This window comes from Loxodonta africana, chromosome 10 (genome assembly GCF_030014295.1).
Source record: "Loxodonta africana isolate mLoxAfr1 chromosome 10, mLoxAfr1.hap2, whole genome shotgun sequence".
In the NCBI taxonomy this organism is placed as follows: domain Eukaryota; kingdom Metazoa; phylum Chordata; class Mammalia; order Proboscidea; family Elephantidae; genus Loxodonta; species Loxodonta africana.
Window position 1 is genome coordinate 13,765,559 of NC_087351.1, and position 17,072 is coordinate 13,782,630.

Below are 17,072 nucleotides of genomic sequence, written 5' to 3' on the forward strand. Positions count from 1 at the left end.
TCCCGCGCACGGGCTAGGAGCGCCTCGAGGGCGGGAGCTAGGCCGCTGCGCCCCGGGGTCTGCGACCCGGGAGGGACGGGGCGCACCGACTCGGGACTCGGCGCCCGGCACGCCCGAGGCCCCGCCACGGCCTGAGGTTGCTGCGCGGTCGATGCGAGGGCGCCGAGGCCTCCTTGAGAACCGACTCACCCCTGGCCGCGGCCGGGAACCCCCGTAACTCCCGCCGCACAGCGTCCAAGGCCGCTTCCGCCATGACCGCCGCCGCAGCGCCGGAGATCCCGCTGCAGCCTCCCGGCCCCGCCCCCGCCCCCTCCCCTCCCCGCCCCGGGCCCCCGTCCTTCCCAAGGCGCTTGCTACTGAATCTGTGGACGCGAAGCAGTGTCGCCGCTTGCTACCTCCGCTCGTTGGCATCCCAAAGTTAATAAATGATTGTTTATTGACAAGCTCTTACATCAATACAAACGGACATCTTAAAAATAGCCCCGGCCCTGTACAAGCCGGGGAGGAGGGAAGCGCCGCGGCCTGGGCAAAGTATAAAAGTTATAAATAAGGGGGTTTCAAAACTGGGCGGGTCAAATCTGAAAGGGGGCGGCAGTTGCCGGTGGCCTCAGACATGCAGACGAGGACCGGGCGCCGGTCCGACTGGGCAGTGGGTAGGAAAAAGGCGCCCACCTTCTCAAGACCTAGTACACACTGAGTGTAGCTCTCTCCTTGTGGGGGACAGGCTAGCTGAGAATTGCGGGCGAGGGGGAACCCACCCAGAAAGCCAGGCCAGAGCTCTATTTGGGGTGGGCTGTGGCTGGTGTAGGAGCCCTGGTGGTGCAGTGCTTAAAGCACTCAGTAGCTAATCCAAAGGTCAGGGGTTCCAACCCACTAGCTGCTCTGTGGGAGAAAGACAGGGCAGTCTGCTTACATACTCAGCCTTGGAAAGCTTTGGGAAGCCACTGGACAGCAACAGGTGGCCGGTGTGCTGGGTGGCGGGGGTACAGCTGGTGGGGATTTCTAAACCTCACACAGACAGCTGCAGCCCCGCCAGGCCTACCCTCAGCTTTAAGAGTTCTTGGGGCCAAGGTTTCCTGACAGTGTGGCCTCGCAGGTGGTAGCAGAGAGTGGGGTGAGACAGGCTTTGATCTGTTCAAGTACACTCAAGCTGATGCAACAGAGCTGGGCATACTTCAGAATCCAGTCTTTCTGCCTACACAGCTAGCAGGGCCCAAAGGTCTATCCAACCTGGTGAATGGGTTTTGTGGCCTGAAGCCGTGGCAAAGCTGCCCTGACTTACCTGGGACAAAGGGAAGCAACAGGGGCCAGAGACACACGTCCTTCACCCCAGCTCTTTCAACAAATGCTGCACTACCTGGTCCCATTCTACCTGTCTACTGCGCCCCACGTCCAGCCCCTTAACCCTAGCAACTGCCCCTTCTAATACTAATCTACCCTCTCACCTCTGCCACTTACCTGTCCCACCGCCACCTTTCCAATGTGTCTCTGGGCCCCTGACGCAATCCCGTGTACCTCCCTCCCCTCAACCTCCAGCATCCCAGCACCCCTGGGCACTGACACTGCCTTTGGGGGGCACCTTCTATCCAGACCAGGTCCCCTAAGGGCCATCTCATATTAACCAGGCTGGGACATCAAGAACCAAGAATTTGGCTTTAGCATGTCCTATCCTTTTCGTGCTCCTTGTTGAGTTCTGAATAAGCCAGGGTGGTGAGAGGAAACCAGGCACACTGCAGCTAGTCAATACTCTAGTAAGGGACACCAAACTGTGGGGGGGGGCATGTGCGCGTCTCAGTGTGTCTGTGTGTCTGAGAGAGACAGAGACAGTTTCATCTTGCGGCCAAGGTCCTTAGAAGGTGGGCTGGCGCCCTGTAAACCATGAAGGAAGTTCCCACACAGGCTTCTGATTGAGCATCTCAGGACGCAGGGAGCAGGTGGGCTCTGGTGCCTGGGGGGGACCAGGGTTGCAAAGTAGGCAAGGCCAAGGGCCTGAGGAAAGGCGGCCAGGGCTTCCTACTTGCCCAGCAGAGGGCTTACTGTCCTGCAGCAATGTCCCACAGCTGGTGCCATAAACTCTGGCCAAGGCGGGGCGGGGCACGGGGATAGAGACAATGCTAGGGGCCTCTTGGGAATGGGAGTGGAATGTGGGCGCTCAGGACCTGATACCAACTGGAGCCTCCTAATGGCTGGGAACACCCTGGAGGGCCAGAGGGCTCTGTGAGGAACTGGGAAAAACATTCCCCCGGGGAGTGCAGCCAGTTTGGGAGGGGAAGTGGAGGTAGAGGTGAAGCTCCCTCTGTCAGCTGAAGGGCACTGAATACCCCATCACCTCTTCCCTCTGCCCACAGAATACCCTGTGTGCGCTCCACCCCAGGGAGCAGATCCCTGCAGGAAGTTCAAATGGCTTCTAAGAGAGGGCCAGCCTTGCCCAGGTTCCCCCCATGGGGAAGGCTGCCCTCCTACCCCTCACAGCACCAAGATGACTAAGACCTAAGACCTGCCCCTGCCATGAGCCACTGGAGGGGCTGTGTTGGCAGGAGTTCCTAGGACGTGAGGCAAGAGTCAGGGAAATAAATTAATAAATACAGGGGCCCATGAGGAGCAGCTAGGAAAGCTGCTTTCCCTCAGCACTGATCCCTGCTAGCCACTCCCCGCATTTCCGCAGGCTTTGGTGAGTGGAGGAGGGGCTACAGTTTGGAATCAGGGAAGCATTCACTAGGGAGAGGCTTCTGGAACTCAGAGTCTGCGTTCCATGCGCCGTTCCACAGCTCGAAGCAGCAGCTCTGAATATTGCTCTAGCAGGGCCTGTGTCTGCTCAGTTCCCACAGTCCCAGGGCTTCCACTCGGGCTGGACAGCACCGCTCCGGCCAGGGCCTCTAGCTCCTGCCGCACTGAGGAGAAGGTGTCTCTGAGGAGCTGAGTGATGCGACTTTGCTCTGCTGAGGGCGTCTTGCAGCTGGCCACCTGCAACGGGACCCCCAGAGGTGGAGGTGAGTTGGAGGAACAGTGGAGGGGATTGTCAACAGACATATAAAGGTGGGGGGCTCCACCTGGGTCTAGCCTGCCCCAGAAGAACAGACCACATGCCCAGCTCGGTATGACTGGGAGTTCCACATCCCAAGTTCAGCAAGTAAGACCAGAACCAGCCTGGCCCAAAGGATATGGTTGGAGGCAGAGCCTCGGGGGTAACCCCAAAGTAGGATTCCATTGTATTACAGACCCCATCTACATCACGTCAGCAACTCCTTACAACACAAGCAGACTCTACTTCCTCATTCAAGAGTTGGCCCTGTTGGACTGTCTCCTTTATCTAAAACACCCCAGTACCGTCGAGTCGATTCCGCTCAGGGTGACCAAATAAATTGTGAAAACAAAAAGGGGTGCTATCAATAATTACACTACAGTAACAGGCATAAACTGGGATTGTCCTGACCCAACTAGGACATGTGACCTATGTCACACCCAACTGTCTGAGATGCCAGAAACAGTCAATAGGTGGTAGATTCAATAGCCCTGCCTGGCCTTTAGGCCACTTGCCTACTCTGCCCAGGGCGTTCTGGATCGTCCAGCCATCAGAGGAAGAACCTCATCATTGCTGTCCTGGAGTCTTGGCTATCTTTAACACGGAGCACTGCTGCCATGCCTGCAGGGCCCTACACTTACCCTGCGGTAGAGCCGCAGGGCCTGGTGCACGTTGCCCTGGAGCTCTGCCACAAGCTGTTCGCATTGCTCCAGGCTCACCGCCGGTTCTGGAAGGGATAGACAGAGCTCAGTGAGGCCCAGCAAGCTGCCCTTTCAAGCCTTCCACCCAGGGGCCACTCTGAGCAACCCCCCAGCATTGCACCCTCTCCACTTGCCCTCAGGCCCTTCCTCTTGCCTCCTTCCCTCCCAACACCAAAGAGGAAACAAGGTCCAGAGAAGAGGGCCAGCCCCAGGTCCAGAAGGCCCTGAAGGGCTAGGTGGGTCACAGGGATATCATGGAGACTGGCAGGAATGTCTCACCATCAGGGGTGTGACTTATGGACCCAAACAGGAGCAGACAGGACGAAACACGCACGCCAGAGGCTGGATACACAGAAATGGAATGGAGGCAGAGAGTGGCCAACAGAGACAGGAGAGAGAGGACGCGACAGGAGATGAGAGCTGGGGAGCTGTTCGCACCTGAGTCCTGCCTCAGGGCTGCCCCAGGCCTGGTGCTTTCCATGGGGCTGGGAGTCTTCTCAGGGGATGGGGGCTGCAAGTTCTGAGGGTCTTGGAAGAGGCCGAGGACTGACAGTTGCTGGGCACAGGGGCTGCTGGGCCCAGGCTGAGCCAAATACTCTGTCCTAGGGTTGGGAATGATGCCCTCCCCCAAGCACGCCCGCCTCTCAGGTATACTGGGAGCCTGTCCCAGGCCTGCTGGGGAGCCACGCTGTTCTGCCTCACCAGGGGCCCAGCCCCTGGTTATAGGTGAGAACGTGGCCAGGGTAGGACGGTCAGGCAGTGGTTTGGGGATGTCCAGGACCAGGTGAGCCCGGCTGGGCAGGGCCAGCTTGCTGAGTGGTAAGACCCGGGTGGGCGCAGGAGCTTGCAGTTCAGCTGCCAGGCCCAGGTTCTCCCCAGCAGAGGCGCTGCGGGCCATCCTGGCCGTGGAACTGGTTGTGGGGCTCTGCTGGAAGGAGTGGGGCCGAGGCAGACGGCCATCAGCCTGTGTCCCGGAGCCCAGGACCCCTGGGGTCTGGATCTCCTGGGAGAGCAACGGGCCTGATGGATGGGCTTTGTCTGCAGAGGAGATAAAGATAGATGCATCAGTCCCTGGGAGCTGCTGTCCCTCCCACACACCCAAGGAGGGACACAGCAGGGCCCCCTTAGACCTTCCCTGCTTCTCTCATGCTCATGCATTCCACATCCCCTCTCCTGGAACTGAGCCTCCAGGCTCCTCACCCTGTTGCACCAGGCTGTGCACAGACTGGGCTTTCTGAAGTCCACCTAAGGGACCGACTGTGCCTGCTCTCTCTGGGGCCCAGCTGCTGTCCGGGTTCAGACGGCGTCGTGGCAACAGCACAGGCGGTGCCTCCTGGGGACCAGTGTTGCTGGGGCAAGGCTCTGCCTCTGGAGGAGCTCCTGGGGGATTGGCACCATTGCCTCTCAGCTGCTCACCAGACACCTGTGGCACCTGGACTGGTCTCAACTTCAGTGACAGGCTTGAGGGTGATGGGGACGGTTCCCTACAGGGTGAAATATGGAAGAAGGCCCAGACAAGGCTCAGTGCCCACCATGCCAGGATGGTGAGAAGCACTCATACCACCAAAGGGGTGCTAAGAGAGAAAGACAGGCACAAAGCCAGATAGGGTCGGGGCCAAGCCAGCTGTCCCAAAACTAGGAATGCAAAATCCTCGTGGGCATGGGAAGACAGGAAGGCCTGGAAGGAGGAAGGTTGCATGTTGCCCAGAGGCTGGTCCTGCTGGGAGCACTGGGCGGCCAGGAGAGCCAGAGCTGCCGTGGGAGAAGTCTCTGTACCTGAGTTGGGGGGTCTGCACTTGCAGCAGGAATCGTGAAGAGATGCTCCGAGACTCTGTCCTCTCCAGTACCCGGACTGGGCCCCCTGCCAGGGTGACAGAAGTCATAATCGAGACAGGGGCCAAGACCCTCCCCGAATCCTGCCTCCCCTAGAAGGAAACCCCAGGGTTGGACCCTACCCTTGGAGCCTCCCATGCAGCTAGGGGAGGAGGGAAGAAGGGCAGGCTGCAGTGGCCAAATGCTGGCCCCTTGACCACACCTGGAGCTGCCCCATTGGCCAGAGTCTCAAAGTGCTGTTTTAGAAACTGCTCCTGGTCCGGGGTACTGGGGCTGCCTTCCTGCAGCCCATAGGGGCCAGTGCCTCCCTCCTCTTCCTCCTCTTCCTCATCACCCTCGGCTGGCTCTTCAAGGTCTGAGGAGATGCCATCCACACTCAGGGGCTCCGTGCTCTCAGAGTCTGGATGTGGGGGGAGGGGTAGACAGGCATCACACTGCGCTGCACCCGTCTCTTGCCAAAGCCTCCTCCACCACTTCGGTCTGCTGGCCTGTGTGGCCCTGGCACCTCTCCAGACTTGGCCTCACCTTCATTGGGGTGCTCAGGGCTGGAAAGGCGGCTGCTGCTGTAGTCCACAGAGCAGGCACTGTCAGGGCTGTGCTTCTCTGAGCCCCTGCTGCCTGGGTACACTCTTCCCAAGGTGCCTCGGGGTGGGGCCTGCACCTGGAACTCACTGCTGGCAAGGCCAGGAAGCATGGGAGAGACAATACAGACATCAGAGGTGAGCAGCAGCCCCACTGGACTCTTGCCTTCCTTGTCCTCTGCCTGTGAGCCAGACTAGGGATGAGGCAATGATGAGGTGGTTGGCAAGCCCTAAGTACCCTGGGGACCAACCCTCCCTGCACAGCCTGGGGAGAGTGAAGACTGAAGAGTAAGAACCACTCAGGGGGAAGGGAAGACTGGGGCTGCATGGCCTCATGAGGTTGGCCAGGGCAGGACCCTTGCCTGGTATCCAGGGTGGGGCTGTCACTTGGCTCCGGGTAGACAATACCATCTTCAATGGGAGCAGGCTCCAGATCTTGGGCAAAGACCCCTTCCTCTTGGGACAACAATCGGATAACGTGGGGGCAGGAGCAGGGTTGGGAAACCTGAGGCCGAGGGGGCTTTTCATTCTAGGAACACACAAAGGGGCATTACTGGAGTTGCTGGCGTGAGAAGAGGGACTTGGAAAAGAGGTGGAGGTGGGCAAGGATGTAGTGTGCACCAATTCTGGAGGGAAGCTAAATACTAAACACTCCAACTCTGAGGACAGACACCAAGAAGCCAGGCTGGCCTCCAGCTGGTGTTAAGCTTCTGAAAGAACTGTATTAGTACTCTGGGCTGCCAACCTCCGGCCACCACTTAACACCAAAAGTCCTCCGGGTAACCTAGCCCTGGGCAAAGGCTGCCTTTGCCTCTCCAGCCTAACCTTCTATCCTGCCCATCCCCATCACCACAGCCTACAGCCTAGCCAGCCGCACCCTGACTCTGCAGCTTAGGTTACCCGTGCGCCACAGGGCCAGAACAAGTACAGCTGGACCAGACTCAGGCCTCAGCTGCTGGCACAAGGCTGGCTAAGACTCGTTGGAGATGTCTAGGGAGCTGGCAGAAAGCTCACTCACCTGTTTAGCACGTGAGGCTTCAGGGGCTTGTTGAACATACTTCCCGGTACCAGATGGGGCCATGGCCAGTGAGTCCTGGCCGGGACCCCGAGGGCTTGGAGCTAGTGTCTCCAGCTGCCGCAGGTCTAACATGGAGCGAACGCTCAGCTCCACACCTGGCTGAGCCCAGCGCCCTCTCCTTCTGGGTCCTTGGCTGGATGCAGGAGCTGGGTCCAAGAACTCCATCTCCTGTGCCTGATATGAGGTGGGGGGAGAAGAGAGTGACACTGCCAACCACACAATAATACCAGCAAACACTCATGTATCACTCACTGGATGCTAGACACCATGCTAAGCCCTCTACATGCATTAGCTCACCTGATCCTCACAACAACCTTTTATCCCTGCTTTTACAGATGAGGAAACTGAATCACCGATGGATTAAGTAACTTTCTCAAGGCCCACAGACAGTACGTGGCTCTCAGGTTACAACCCAGGTAGTCTGGCTCCAGAGTTCATGTTCTTAACTTCACGCTACATCCTCTCTAAGAAGACTTTCTAGTCCTAGCCTTCACCTGGTGTCATGGACAGCTCTCAACTACAAGTCTCAAAGCCTCCTGCTCTGAGGACAGCCCCAACAGGGCCCCAAAGTCCTTTCACAGCACCAAGGACAAACCAATAGCCCAGACTTGAGACCCCTGACCTGGTCAGAACGCACTGAAGAAACCTCACCGCCACCACCCCCCCAAAACTGCTGCTGACGACAGGTGTTTGTGCTTGAAACCCTGACAGGAAAAGTGATCAACCGGGCTGCCTTGGGGCTTGGTCTAAAAGCCTGCGTTTCCTTTGGGGGACCCTGAAGTAGCCCCTCAGTTACTGGCCCTCTTACGGCCTTTCTCCTCTAATGAACTGTTCTCGAAGTTCAGAGCTTGGCCCCTAACCTAGGATCTTTAGAACTAGAGTTTCTCCAGATTTCTGCTCTCTGAACCTCTGTTCTTCCTGAATTTTATTTGTTTGGCTCAGACATTCCATTCCTACTCCCAACCTCAACCTGTTCTTTGGCCTCCCAGGTGACTGAAAAAGTGATGCACTTCTAGGAGACTGACCCTTGTGGTCCACCTCATCTAGCCCACCAAAAAGGAAACAGCTGAGGTTCCCCTGCCCCTTACTGGGGTCAGCCCAGTTGCTTTAACTCCCCCCACAAGGCCTTAACCATGGTGACTCACCCGACTCATCTCCCAGTGGGACAGGCTTCGGGGCAGGGCTGAACTGGGGACCGAGGCTAGACAGAAACAGGCAGTCAGAGGGTATGTCTCCTGCCCGCCCACCTCCAGAGCCCTGGCCTCACATCAGCCCTTACCCTACATAGTCACAATTACGTTCCAGTTTTCTCAGCTCACACCACCCTTACCCCACAGTCCCAGAAAGCGCACGCCAGCTACTATACCAACTGGTGGCCGCTCAGCCTCATACTAGAGTTCCACAGACCTGGCTCTTTCTTGATACTCTTGGCAAGGACGGGCAGAGCTGGAAGTTCTTCTTCTTCTGTTCCCTCATCTTCTCCCTCCTTGTCACTGTCTGATGAGAGAGCTGGTCCAGCAGGCAACATTGATGGGACCTCGTGCCTGAGTCCAAGACAAGGAAGGTCACAGGGAAAGGGGTGACAACGGGCCGACATCGTGGGCTTCATGTGAGAAACAAGGTCTTGGGAGACACAGTCACTGCATGGCAGGTCCAGACCATGGAGGACGGTCAGAAAGATCACAGTGAGCAATGTGGCCCCCACCCACCATTTGCTCGTATTCTGTTATTACCGGTTAGGTTCAGAAGCCCTTTGGGGAGAGGATGGTCCTTGCTGCTTGCCCCCTCGCTGACGCTGGCGCAGCTCGGCCAGGCGCTGCCTCATACTGATGGTCATCTCCGAGCTCAGGCGCCACACGAATATGCAGCTGGGGTAGAGCCATAGAGTTGGTCAGGGAGAGGAGGGTACCCTCTGGGGATGGCAACACCATCAGTTCCCCTTCTCTCTGGGCGGCAAGGAGATCAGTGCCACCCTCGACTGCCAGGTCAGGTCCAGTCAAGAAATATCCCTGTTCAGTCCCACTCCCCAGAGACATCACTGACACAGAGCCCCTGAGACGAGGCAGGGGAGGGGCAGGGTGTGTCTGTGGCACAGAGGAAGAATCTGTCTCCCGCTCACCTGTCCCCAGACACAGAGATGAGATGTTTGCAGTCGTTACTAAATTTCATGCCAGTGACAATTTCTGTGAAGAATAAAGAATAGGGCCTATGAGCCACCCTGAAATCCCAAGCAAGGCTCTGTCCCAGCAGTGGAGGTGTGGGTTGGCTGTGGGGAGAGGACAGGCAGCTCTGCTGGGTCCCAAGAAACTAATGGAAGGAAGAGTAAAGACCCAGCGGTAGATACGGGGCTACACTCACCTGAGTGGCCAAACATGGTAGCCACGCACTCGCCTGAGGAGAAGTCAAAAATGGAGAGGTTCTTGTCAGAACAGCTGGTAGCAATGTAGATCCCTGAGGGGTCTGTCTGCACCTGAGAAGAGAGACGCACAGCTGGAAGAGGATGAGCAGCACCAGACCCTCTCCACCTAGCAACCCTCTCCCCCCGGCCTCGTGCTCATCCTACTGGCCCCTACCTTGATCAGGGTGCCATCCTCACCCTGTGACCCTTTGAACAGCTTCTTCTGCTTCCCACTGCTGATGTTAAAGACCCTGTAAAGAAACCCCCTCTCTCTCACACCAGGAGAAGGTGAAGAGCAAGCACACCTGATGGCAGGAATGTAGCATTCACTCCCCGCCCCATTCTTTTTGGGAGTTACCCCCTGACAACAAAGGGACCACCATCTCCTGGGGGAGACAAAACGCCCAATCTGTAGGCTCCAGGAGATATAAAGTCCTAGAGAAAAAGACAGATGTGGGGACATAGATGCCTAGGGCTGAACCCGAGGGCATGGGGAATGAGAACGGGATGCCCACCGAATATTTCGATCCTGGCAGCCGATGGCCGTATACTTCCAGCTGGGCTCCACATCCATGTCATAGAGGGTCGTCTTCCGTACCACGTGGTGTGTCCGTGTAAACTGCACTCCGTCTCCAGACTTCCAGGGTGGAGCATGTGGGCAGACTCCATGCTCAGATGCCTCAGCAGGTCCAGAGAGCCCTGCTTTCACATCCCATCACCTCCCAGCCCATCCAGGGAAGCCCAGAGCCCTCACCTTCTGTGCCGTGCGGAAGTAGATGCTCTTGTCTGCCCCACAGCTGATCATGCGGACTTGCCCATCGCTGGCTATGGAGGAGGGCAGCCCAGCTGTTCCCACTGCTCCCGCCACAGGGGGCCAGACTCTCCTTTGCCTTCCTCCCACACTTTTTTCCTCTCAAGCTACTCTACATAGCCGGGACAACTGGCGAAATCGGGGTGCTTCCCTGTAAACTGAGGCTTTTCTCTCCCCCCATCCTCAGCCCAACCTGTCTGCCCTGTCCAGACCAGGCCCCCTCCCCCAGATGCTATCTCGTGGAGGTGGGAGGCGGCAGGATGTGTCTCAACCACCCTGCCCGCACCTGCAAACTTGACAGCGGTGATGGAGGATGAGTGCTCGTCAAGCGTCTGCTGCAGGCTGTACTCCCGCCCAGCATCCAGCACGTGGATTAACCGGTCCCGGCTCGCTGATGCTAGCAGCTTCAGACCTGGGATTGGAAGAACTCCGTCAGCCCATGAGTGCCCAGAGCAGGACCCGGTGGGCCAAGCCAAGAGCCCCACAGGAACTGAGCCCCATATCCCTAAGCCAAGGGAACCACGGAACAGGGATAGAGCTGAGATTCAGGCCTCCCCCAAGCCTTCAAAGACACCAAATGAACAGAAGGATTACCAATTCTCTTGACGACTAAAAGAATTATCACCCCCACATTCAAGCCGGGATAAATTATCATGGACACTGGCAGGACTGGAGGTGCTCTGGGCCATCGTGGGCCAGGTACCAGGCATCCTCCTACCTGTGTCCGGCTTCGAGTACTCCAGGCACAGAATCTCTGACTCATGGGCCTCCACCTTCAGCATCTCACTCAGGGACTGCAGTTCATGCACCCTGCAGAGACGAGGATGAGGGGGGCGGGGGAAGAGGTCATTCCTAGGCAGCAGGAGGACGGATTCACCCCGCCTCCTCTGATAGGTCCTCGCCGCCAACATTTTTTTTAACTTTTTATTTTGAACTTTTAGACTTAGCAAAAAGTTGCAGAAAGAGTACAGAGTTTCCATATTTCACTCATCCCAGTCTCCCTAAATGTAAATGTCTTACACAACCACAGTACACAATGGTCAGAACCAGGAAATCAATACTGGCACAATGCTATTAATTAAACTGAAGACGTTATTCAAATCTCATCAGTTTTTCCACTACTGTCCTCCTCCTGCTCCAGGATCCTGTCTGGAGCCCCACTGCACTCAGCTGTTCTCCCCTAGTCTGTAACAGCTCTCCAGTCTTTCTTTACCTTTCATGACCGTGACTCTTTCAATGAGTACTGGTAAGTTACTTTGTCACTGTGTACTTCAATTTGAATTTGCCTGATGTTGTCTCATGACTGGACTGAGTTTATGCATTTTTGGCAAGAACACCACAGAAACTATGCTATGCCCTTATCGATATGTTACAAGGTTCATGATATTGATATGGGGATGTTAACCTTCACGACTTGGTTAAGGTGGTTTTTGCCCAGTTTCTTCGTTGTCAAGTTATTATCTTTCCCTTGTGGATAATAAATATCTTGTCCCCAAACTTTTCCAGCCAAACCCTCCTAAACCTCTGTCCTTGGGGACTTAGCTCCCCAGCCTGCACCATGAGAGGCAGTGGGTACCCGCTGCAGGAGTGGCATTACCTAAGTGTGCCCATCCGGTCCCCCGAAGCCAGATGCTGTCCGTTGGGGCTGATACACACAGAGCGGATGCCCACGCGGGGATCCATCAGGGACCCATCAGCTTTGTCTCCTCCGGGCAGCTCGGTGTCCAGCAGGGCCTGAGTGTTCCCATCCACATAGATGATCTTAATGAGGTCCTAGTGGGACAGGTAGGAGAAGAGGTGGATAAGGCAGGCCTGACACAGTGCAGCTGCCAGGAGAGGAATGCTGAGCAAGACTGCACCCTTGGCTCACAGAGCCCAGCCAAATGACAGCTGGAAAATCAGGCTCTGGAGACCTAGCTCCTGAGAATGATGCATGAAGGCTTGTGGGGTGGGGGTGCTAAGTGTGGAGGTGTCAGGGCTCACATTGCTGAGGATGTTTCGGTGTAGGGCGGAGCCATGTACCCCAGAGCTCTCCGTGTTCCACAGGCGGATGGTGTTGTCAGAGGAACAGGTGATAAAGGAACTGGGGGGCAGGCAGGCCTGGTTACTGTCCTTCACCTCGGGGTAGATCTGAAGGCGCAGAGGGAACAGAGTCAGACCTCCAGTTAAGGAGCAGACCCTTGCCTGCCCAAGGAGATGGGAGGGAATGAGATTAAAGAGATAATGCTGTTGACTTAGCCCAGTGCCTGTCACACAGCAAGCAGGCCATACCTGTTAGATTTTGTCATTAATGAGTCAGGGAAAGCACATTAACCAAGCACTACTATGTACCGGGTACTCTTCTATGTCTCCCACTTACATTAACTCATCTATTTCTCAGAGCAATCAGATGAATCAGGTACATCATTTTACAGCTGCAGAAACTAAGGCATGGCCAAGTTCAGTGACTTGTCCAAGATCACCCAGCCCAGGACGAGGCAAAGCTAAGGCTGGACGGGGCATTTTGGAAGATGTCTGAGATGGGTAAGCACTAAAATTCAAGCTTACTCCTCAGAGCCCACCCAAGGATATGCAGATACACAGGGATATTGCCGGACAAACAGGGAGGCAGCAGGAACCTAACAGCACACTTGGAGACCCCCACTCTGTCCTCATGATGGTATCCCAGCAAACATGGTCAGTCTCAAGCCAGTCTGGCCCACATACCTCCACGCTCCAGACGCAGGACGAATGATACAGAGCCGAGTACACCTTGCCCACTTTCTTGGGGTCCCTCACATCCCAAACATAAATGCTGTGGTCGTTGTACACACAAGACAGCCACTGATTAGCAGGATCAAAGGTCAAGGCAATGGTGTCTGGATACCTGGCACTGGCCACTCCAGAGAAGAGGTGACTGTGGTAGAGAGGACAGGGCAAACTGGTGAGTCAGGAGATGATGAAATGAGAGACTGAAGGATCCAAAAAGAGAAGGCAGCCCACAAAGGGAGCAGCAGGGCATGGGGAGCCCTCTCCAGTCCGGCAGGTTTGCCAGTTGTTGCTTCAGAAAGAAAAATGCAGCCCCTGACAGCTGTCAGCTGGGAGCTGACCTGGCGCTAGCTGGCCACAGTATTCTCCTGATGAACATAAACAATTGCATAGAACACCAACATCGGACAGGGTCACTCTGTGGCTGTGACAGGGCGAACCAAAAACAAGACCACTCTATAATCATGTCTGAGCACAGATGAAAACAAGATCACTGTGCAAGCCACAAAAATGACCAGACATCACCCTTTCCTGTCTAACGTGATTGTTGTTCTTTACCAATTACAGATTTAGCCCCCTACCACTCTTCAATAAAAACTAAGATATCCAATCACCGAACTGCCCCATTCCCTAACAGCACCCAATCCAGAGCAAAACCTTGCTCCTTGAACCATTGCTAAAATCACCCAATACAGGACCAAATGTTTTAAGAAACCCCTCCTAGCACCCTGTTACTGCAATTACTCCACAGTTCCCTATGGTGGGTGGTGTTTGTCGCAATAAGTAACAATAACCCCAAATTTGTTTGACTACAGGGTGTTCCTGGTGGTCTCTGGCTGGTGGGTATCAATATACTCTTCATCTTGTTGCCTGAAGCACCGCCGGAGGGGCTTGGCACGGAGTGAGGCTCTGAAAGGAGGTAGGGCCCACACAGCTCACCTGGCCTCAGTGACGCTGGCAATGTCTGTCCCCAGGGCATGGGGCCGGGGCAGTGTGCTCAAGAAGTGCAGGTTGGAGGGGTTGAACAGGCGCACAGTGCCATCAGCACAGCCACAGAAGATGTAGTCTTGGCTCACGGAGATGCAGTGGGCCACCGTGGTCTGTGAGCAGAGTGGCTCCAGTCAGCAGGGGCCACCTGCCAATTCACCCTCCCCACCCCTCATCACCAGTCACCTGCCAAGAGGTGGGGCAAGGGAAAAGCAGGACAGCTGCTCTGGCCTGAGCCCCTCAGCTGTCTTCTAGAGATGCCCCTCCCTTCAGCAGCAGCTGGCCAGAGGGCCCACAACCCTGTGCAGTTGGGGGATACGGGTCAAAGACCCTTCTAGGGCACCATAGGCTTTGGCGCAGAAGACTAAGGAGGAAAAGCCCGGCAAAGAGAAAGACACAGCATGAGAAAGAAGAGAAAGTCTAGGCACACTTACTGTAAAGATGCCAGTGTTCTGAGCAGAAGAGAAAAGCACGGGAAAGAGACAGAGAAAAGAGGGCAGAGAGGAGGCAGTTATAGAGATCACCAGGGGCTGGAAATGGGCCAAGCAATAGCTCCCCCAAGCTGCAGGGTCCCCTCCTGCAGTGCCCAGACCCTGGCATGGGGCCACAGGCACCTGTTCTCCCCTGAGCGGAGTGGCAGCCCTACCCACTGGGACAGCGATGACAAAGCAGTCACTTACTCTCAGCTCCACCCACTTGTCCAAAAGTCTCCGATCACTGAACTCGCACAACAGCCCGGAGGATGTGATACAGAAGGTGCTGTCCGCCTTCTTCCCACGGCCACAGGCCACATCAGTGAACAGGTTGTTCCGCAGCTCCCCTAGCAGCCCTGAGCGGCCCAGCAGGGGCACAGTGGCATTCACCTGTGGAAACACACACTGCTGCCCCCCATCCACCCTGGAGCTGCCCCTGAAGATCAGGCCCTGGGGGGAGGGGGAAGCAGCAAGCCCCCCTGGCTGTTTGAGACAACTCCTCAGCCCAGACAGCATCTGGTTCATCCTAGACTTCCACGTGAGCGAGCAGAAAGGGGCTCAGGTGGGGCAGGACCTCCTGGGGGTGGGCTGGGCAGGCGCTGGCCCTGGTGGCTACTTGCAGCCTCAGCACCTCACCTTTGAGGTCTTGCTGTCATCAAGGTACCAGAATTTGATGTGCCTGTTGCCTGCGGTAACAAAGTAGCTGCAGTCCTCAGAGAAAGATACCGCTGTCACCCGACTGGACACCTTGTTGGAGGCCACCACAATGTTTTTCTGGTGGAAAAACCAAAGGAGTAATCAAGGCTCTGCCTCTAGGGGCTAAGACAGGAGGGTTAGCCAAGATTTGTGCTGGAAAAAACATTTCTTTCCAAGATTGACTGGTCAGAAAAAAGGGGGCAGGAGGAGAATCCCTTTCTAGAGGAACTGAAGACATTCATTTCCTCTGGAAGTCCTCAAAGGCACAAAGCTAGTCCCTTCTCAACATCTTGGCTACACCGTTGCTCCTTCTTGCTTCAGATCATTTTGTAGAATGAGACTGAGATCAGCAAGGTGGAGTGAAGGGTCAGCAGCTCCCTGGCTCCCCCAACTGGCCCTACCGTCCCCACTCACCCAGCCCACTCACCTTCCAGGCCCAGACATTGACGATCATGTCATGCTGGTAGCCCACGGACACAATGTACTTGGCACTGGGGGAGAAGGCCACACAAGCCACACCATACTTGTGTTCCTGCAGCTCTGCCACCTGGCTGCGCTCGGCCACGTCCCACACCCGCACAGCCGGCATGTGTCCACTCTGCAGGGAGGTAAGACCTGGAAGTAAGGGCCAGAGGAATCCAGCTCCCTAGCCATTCACAGCAGGGGCCCTCACCTTCCCAGCTACTGGACAGTTTCTAATGATGCCCTGAACAAGAGTCAAGAGCAGGGTGCCACACAGGACAAACATACAGAGGGAACATGGTAAATGCCTGAGGATGATGACTATCCAGGAGAAAACGGCTCCAGATTTTGACTGAGTATCTCTGGGTGGGCTCAGTATATTTGTTCAAAGCTCCCTGAGTGATTCTGACGGGTAGCCAGGATTAAGAACCATGACCAGTCATGTCTGTTTCTGTTCCCACTGCCTCCCTGAGGAACTAGAGGAGGGAAGATATGTTCCTCCTGTGGCCAGCAGGGGGCCTCTGGGGATAAGGAGTATTAAGGCCGTGTGGTTCCCAAATGGGCAGTATCAGCATCACCTGGGAACTACTGACTTGGAAACTCTGGTAGTGGACCCAGCAATCTGACTTTACAAGCCTCCCAGGTGATTCTGATGCACACTAAAGCTTAAGAAGCAATGTTTAAAGGGACAGCAAAAACCAGGATCTGGCACCTGTTCAGGAAGTCAAAGTGGCAGCTGCCCTAACCAGGCCTGGGGCTATAGCTGTCTGCTGAGGCCAGGCCACCACCCTCTTCACAGGACAGCAGCCCCCCTTCCTCACTCACCTCTCCGGTGACCAGGTACTTGCCATCAGGGGAGAAGGCAAGGGCAGTGATGGTTTTCCTGCAAGAAATGGGGGCAGGCTCAGGAGGGACACTGGCAGCCTGGGCCCTCACAGTTCCCTCAAAGGGCAAAGCCAGCAAACACCTTAAGGACCTGTGGTGCTTCCCCACCAGGTCCCAGTGCCATAGAGAACCCAGACAGTGCCATTCTCACAGCCCCCAGGAGAAGGAGGTGCTCCCTGAGGACCCGGGGCCCACTTACCTGGAACTGTTGAGGATGTGGTGCTGTTTGTGTTTCCGGGGATTGAACAGCACGACCACACACCTGGGGAAGCGAGTGAGACAACAGCCTTAGCGGCATATCACAGGTCATCTGGAATTCTGGTCACCCAGCAGAGGGCGCTGAGTGGAGCAAGCTTGGGGGGGCGCCACATGCCATAGAGAGCAGCTGATGAGGCTT

The 17,072-nt window shown here is 56.1% G+C and overlaps 2 protein-coding genes across 19 annotated transcripts in view; both read right to left on the bottom strand.

Moving 5' to 3' along the window:
- LOC100674267 (bifunctional peptidase and (3S)-lysyl hydroxylase JMJD7) overlaps positions 1 to 290 on the bottom strand; it is a 29,483-nt gene extending 29,193 nt beyond the window's left edge. For 5 of the 9 annotated variants that reach the window (XM_064292140.1, XM_064292139.1, XM_064292138.1 and 2 more), the window contains exon 1: positions 190 to 278. Coding sequence is in view for 2 of the 9 variants with exons in the window: in XM_064292133.1 (XP_064148203.1) it covers positions 190 to 253 (64 nt within the window). In the remaining 7 variants the exon portion in view is untranslated. Of the gene's footprint in view, positions 1 to 189 lie in introns of all 9 variants that reach the window. The other 4 variants (XM_064292133.1, XM_023558704.2, XM_064292141.1 and 1 more) reach the window with 3 other exon arrangements.
- Positions 291 to 359: 69 nt separating this feature from the next.
- Positions 360 to 17,072, bottom strand: part of MAPKBP1 (mitogen-activated protein kinase binding protein 1) — a 51,706-nt gene continuing 34,993 nt past the window's right edge. For 2 of the 10 annotated variants that reach the window (XM_064292178.1, XM_064292176.1), the window contains 28 exons: positions 16,875 to 16,937; positions 16,616 to 16,673; positions 15,756 to 15,926; positions 15,269 to 15,406; positions 14,840 to 15,022; positions 14,112 to 14,272; positions 13,131 to 13,320; positions 12,408 to 12,554; positions 12,022 to 12,197; positions 11,143 to 11,234; positions 10,711 to 10,836; positions 10,368 to 10,438; positions 10,129 to 10,250; positions 9,789 to 9,864; positions 9,574 to 9,685; positions 9,335 to 9,398; positions 8,949 to 9,083; positions 8,623 to 8,759; positions 8,361 to 8,416; positions 7,156 to 7,389; positions 6,500 to 6,666; positions 6,082 to 6,230; positions 5,759 to 5,956; positions 5,500 to 5,584; positions 4,924 to 5,207; positions 4,162 to 4,761; positions 3,664 to 3,749; positions 360 to 2,964 (listed from right to left, as the gene is read on the bottom strand). In XM_064292178.1, coding sequence (XP_064148248.1) covers positions 2,737 to 2,964; positions 3,664 to 3,749; positions 4,162 to 4,761; positions 4,924 to 5,207; positions 5,500 to 5,584; positions 5,759 to 5,956; positions 6,082 to 6,230; positions 6,500 to 6,666; positions 7,156 to 7,389; positions 8,361 to 8,416; positions 8,623 to 8,759; positions 8,949 to 9,083; positions 9,335 to 9,398; positions 9,574 to 9,685; positions 9,789 to 9,864; positions 10,129 to 10,250; positions 10,368 to 10,438; positions 10,711 to 10,836; positions 11,143 to 11,234; positions 12,022 to 12,197; positions 12,408 to 12,554; positions 13,131 to 13,320; positions 14,112 to 14,272; positions 14,840 to 15,022; positions 15,269 to 15,406; positions 15,756 to 15,917 — 4,179 coding nt within the window. In that variant the 5' untranslated portion in view covers positions 15,918 to 15,926; positions 16,616 to 16,673; positions 16,875 to 16,937 and the 3' untranslated portion in view covers positions 360 to 2,736. Of the gene's footprint in view, positions 2,965 to 3,663; positions 3,750 to 4,161; positions 4,762 to 4,923; positions 5,208 to 5,499; positions 5,585 to 5,678; positions 5,957 to 6,081; positions 6,231 to 6,499; positions 6,667 to 7,155; positions 7,390 to 8,360; positions 8,417 to 8,622; positions 8,760 to 8,948; positions 9,084 to 9,334; positions 9,399 to 9,573; positions 9,686 to 9,788; positions 9,865 to 10,128; positions 10,251 to 10,367; positions 10,439 to 10,710; positions 10,837 to 11,142; positions 11,235 to 12,021; positions 12,198 to 12,407; positions 12,555 to 13,130; positions 13,321 to 14,111; positions 14,273 to 14,839; positions 15,023 to 15,268; positions 15,407 to 15,755; positions 15,944 to 16,615; positions 16,674 to 16,874; positions 16,938 to 17,072 lie in introns of those variants that run through there. The other 8 variants (XM_064292177.1, XM_023558694.2, XM_023558693.2 and 5 more) reach the window with 8 other exon arrangements.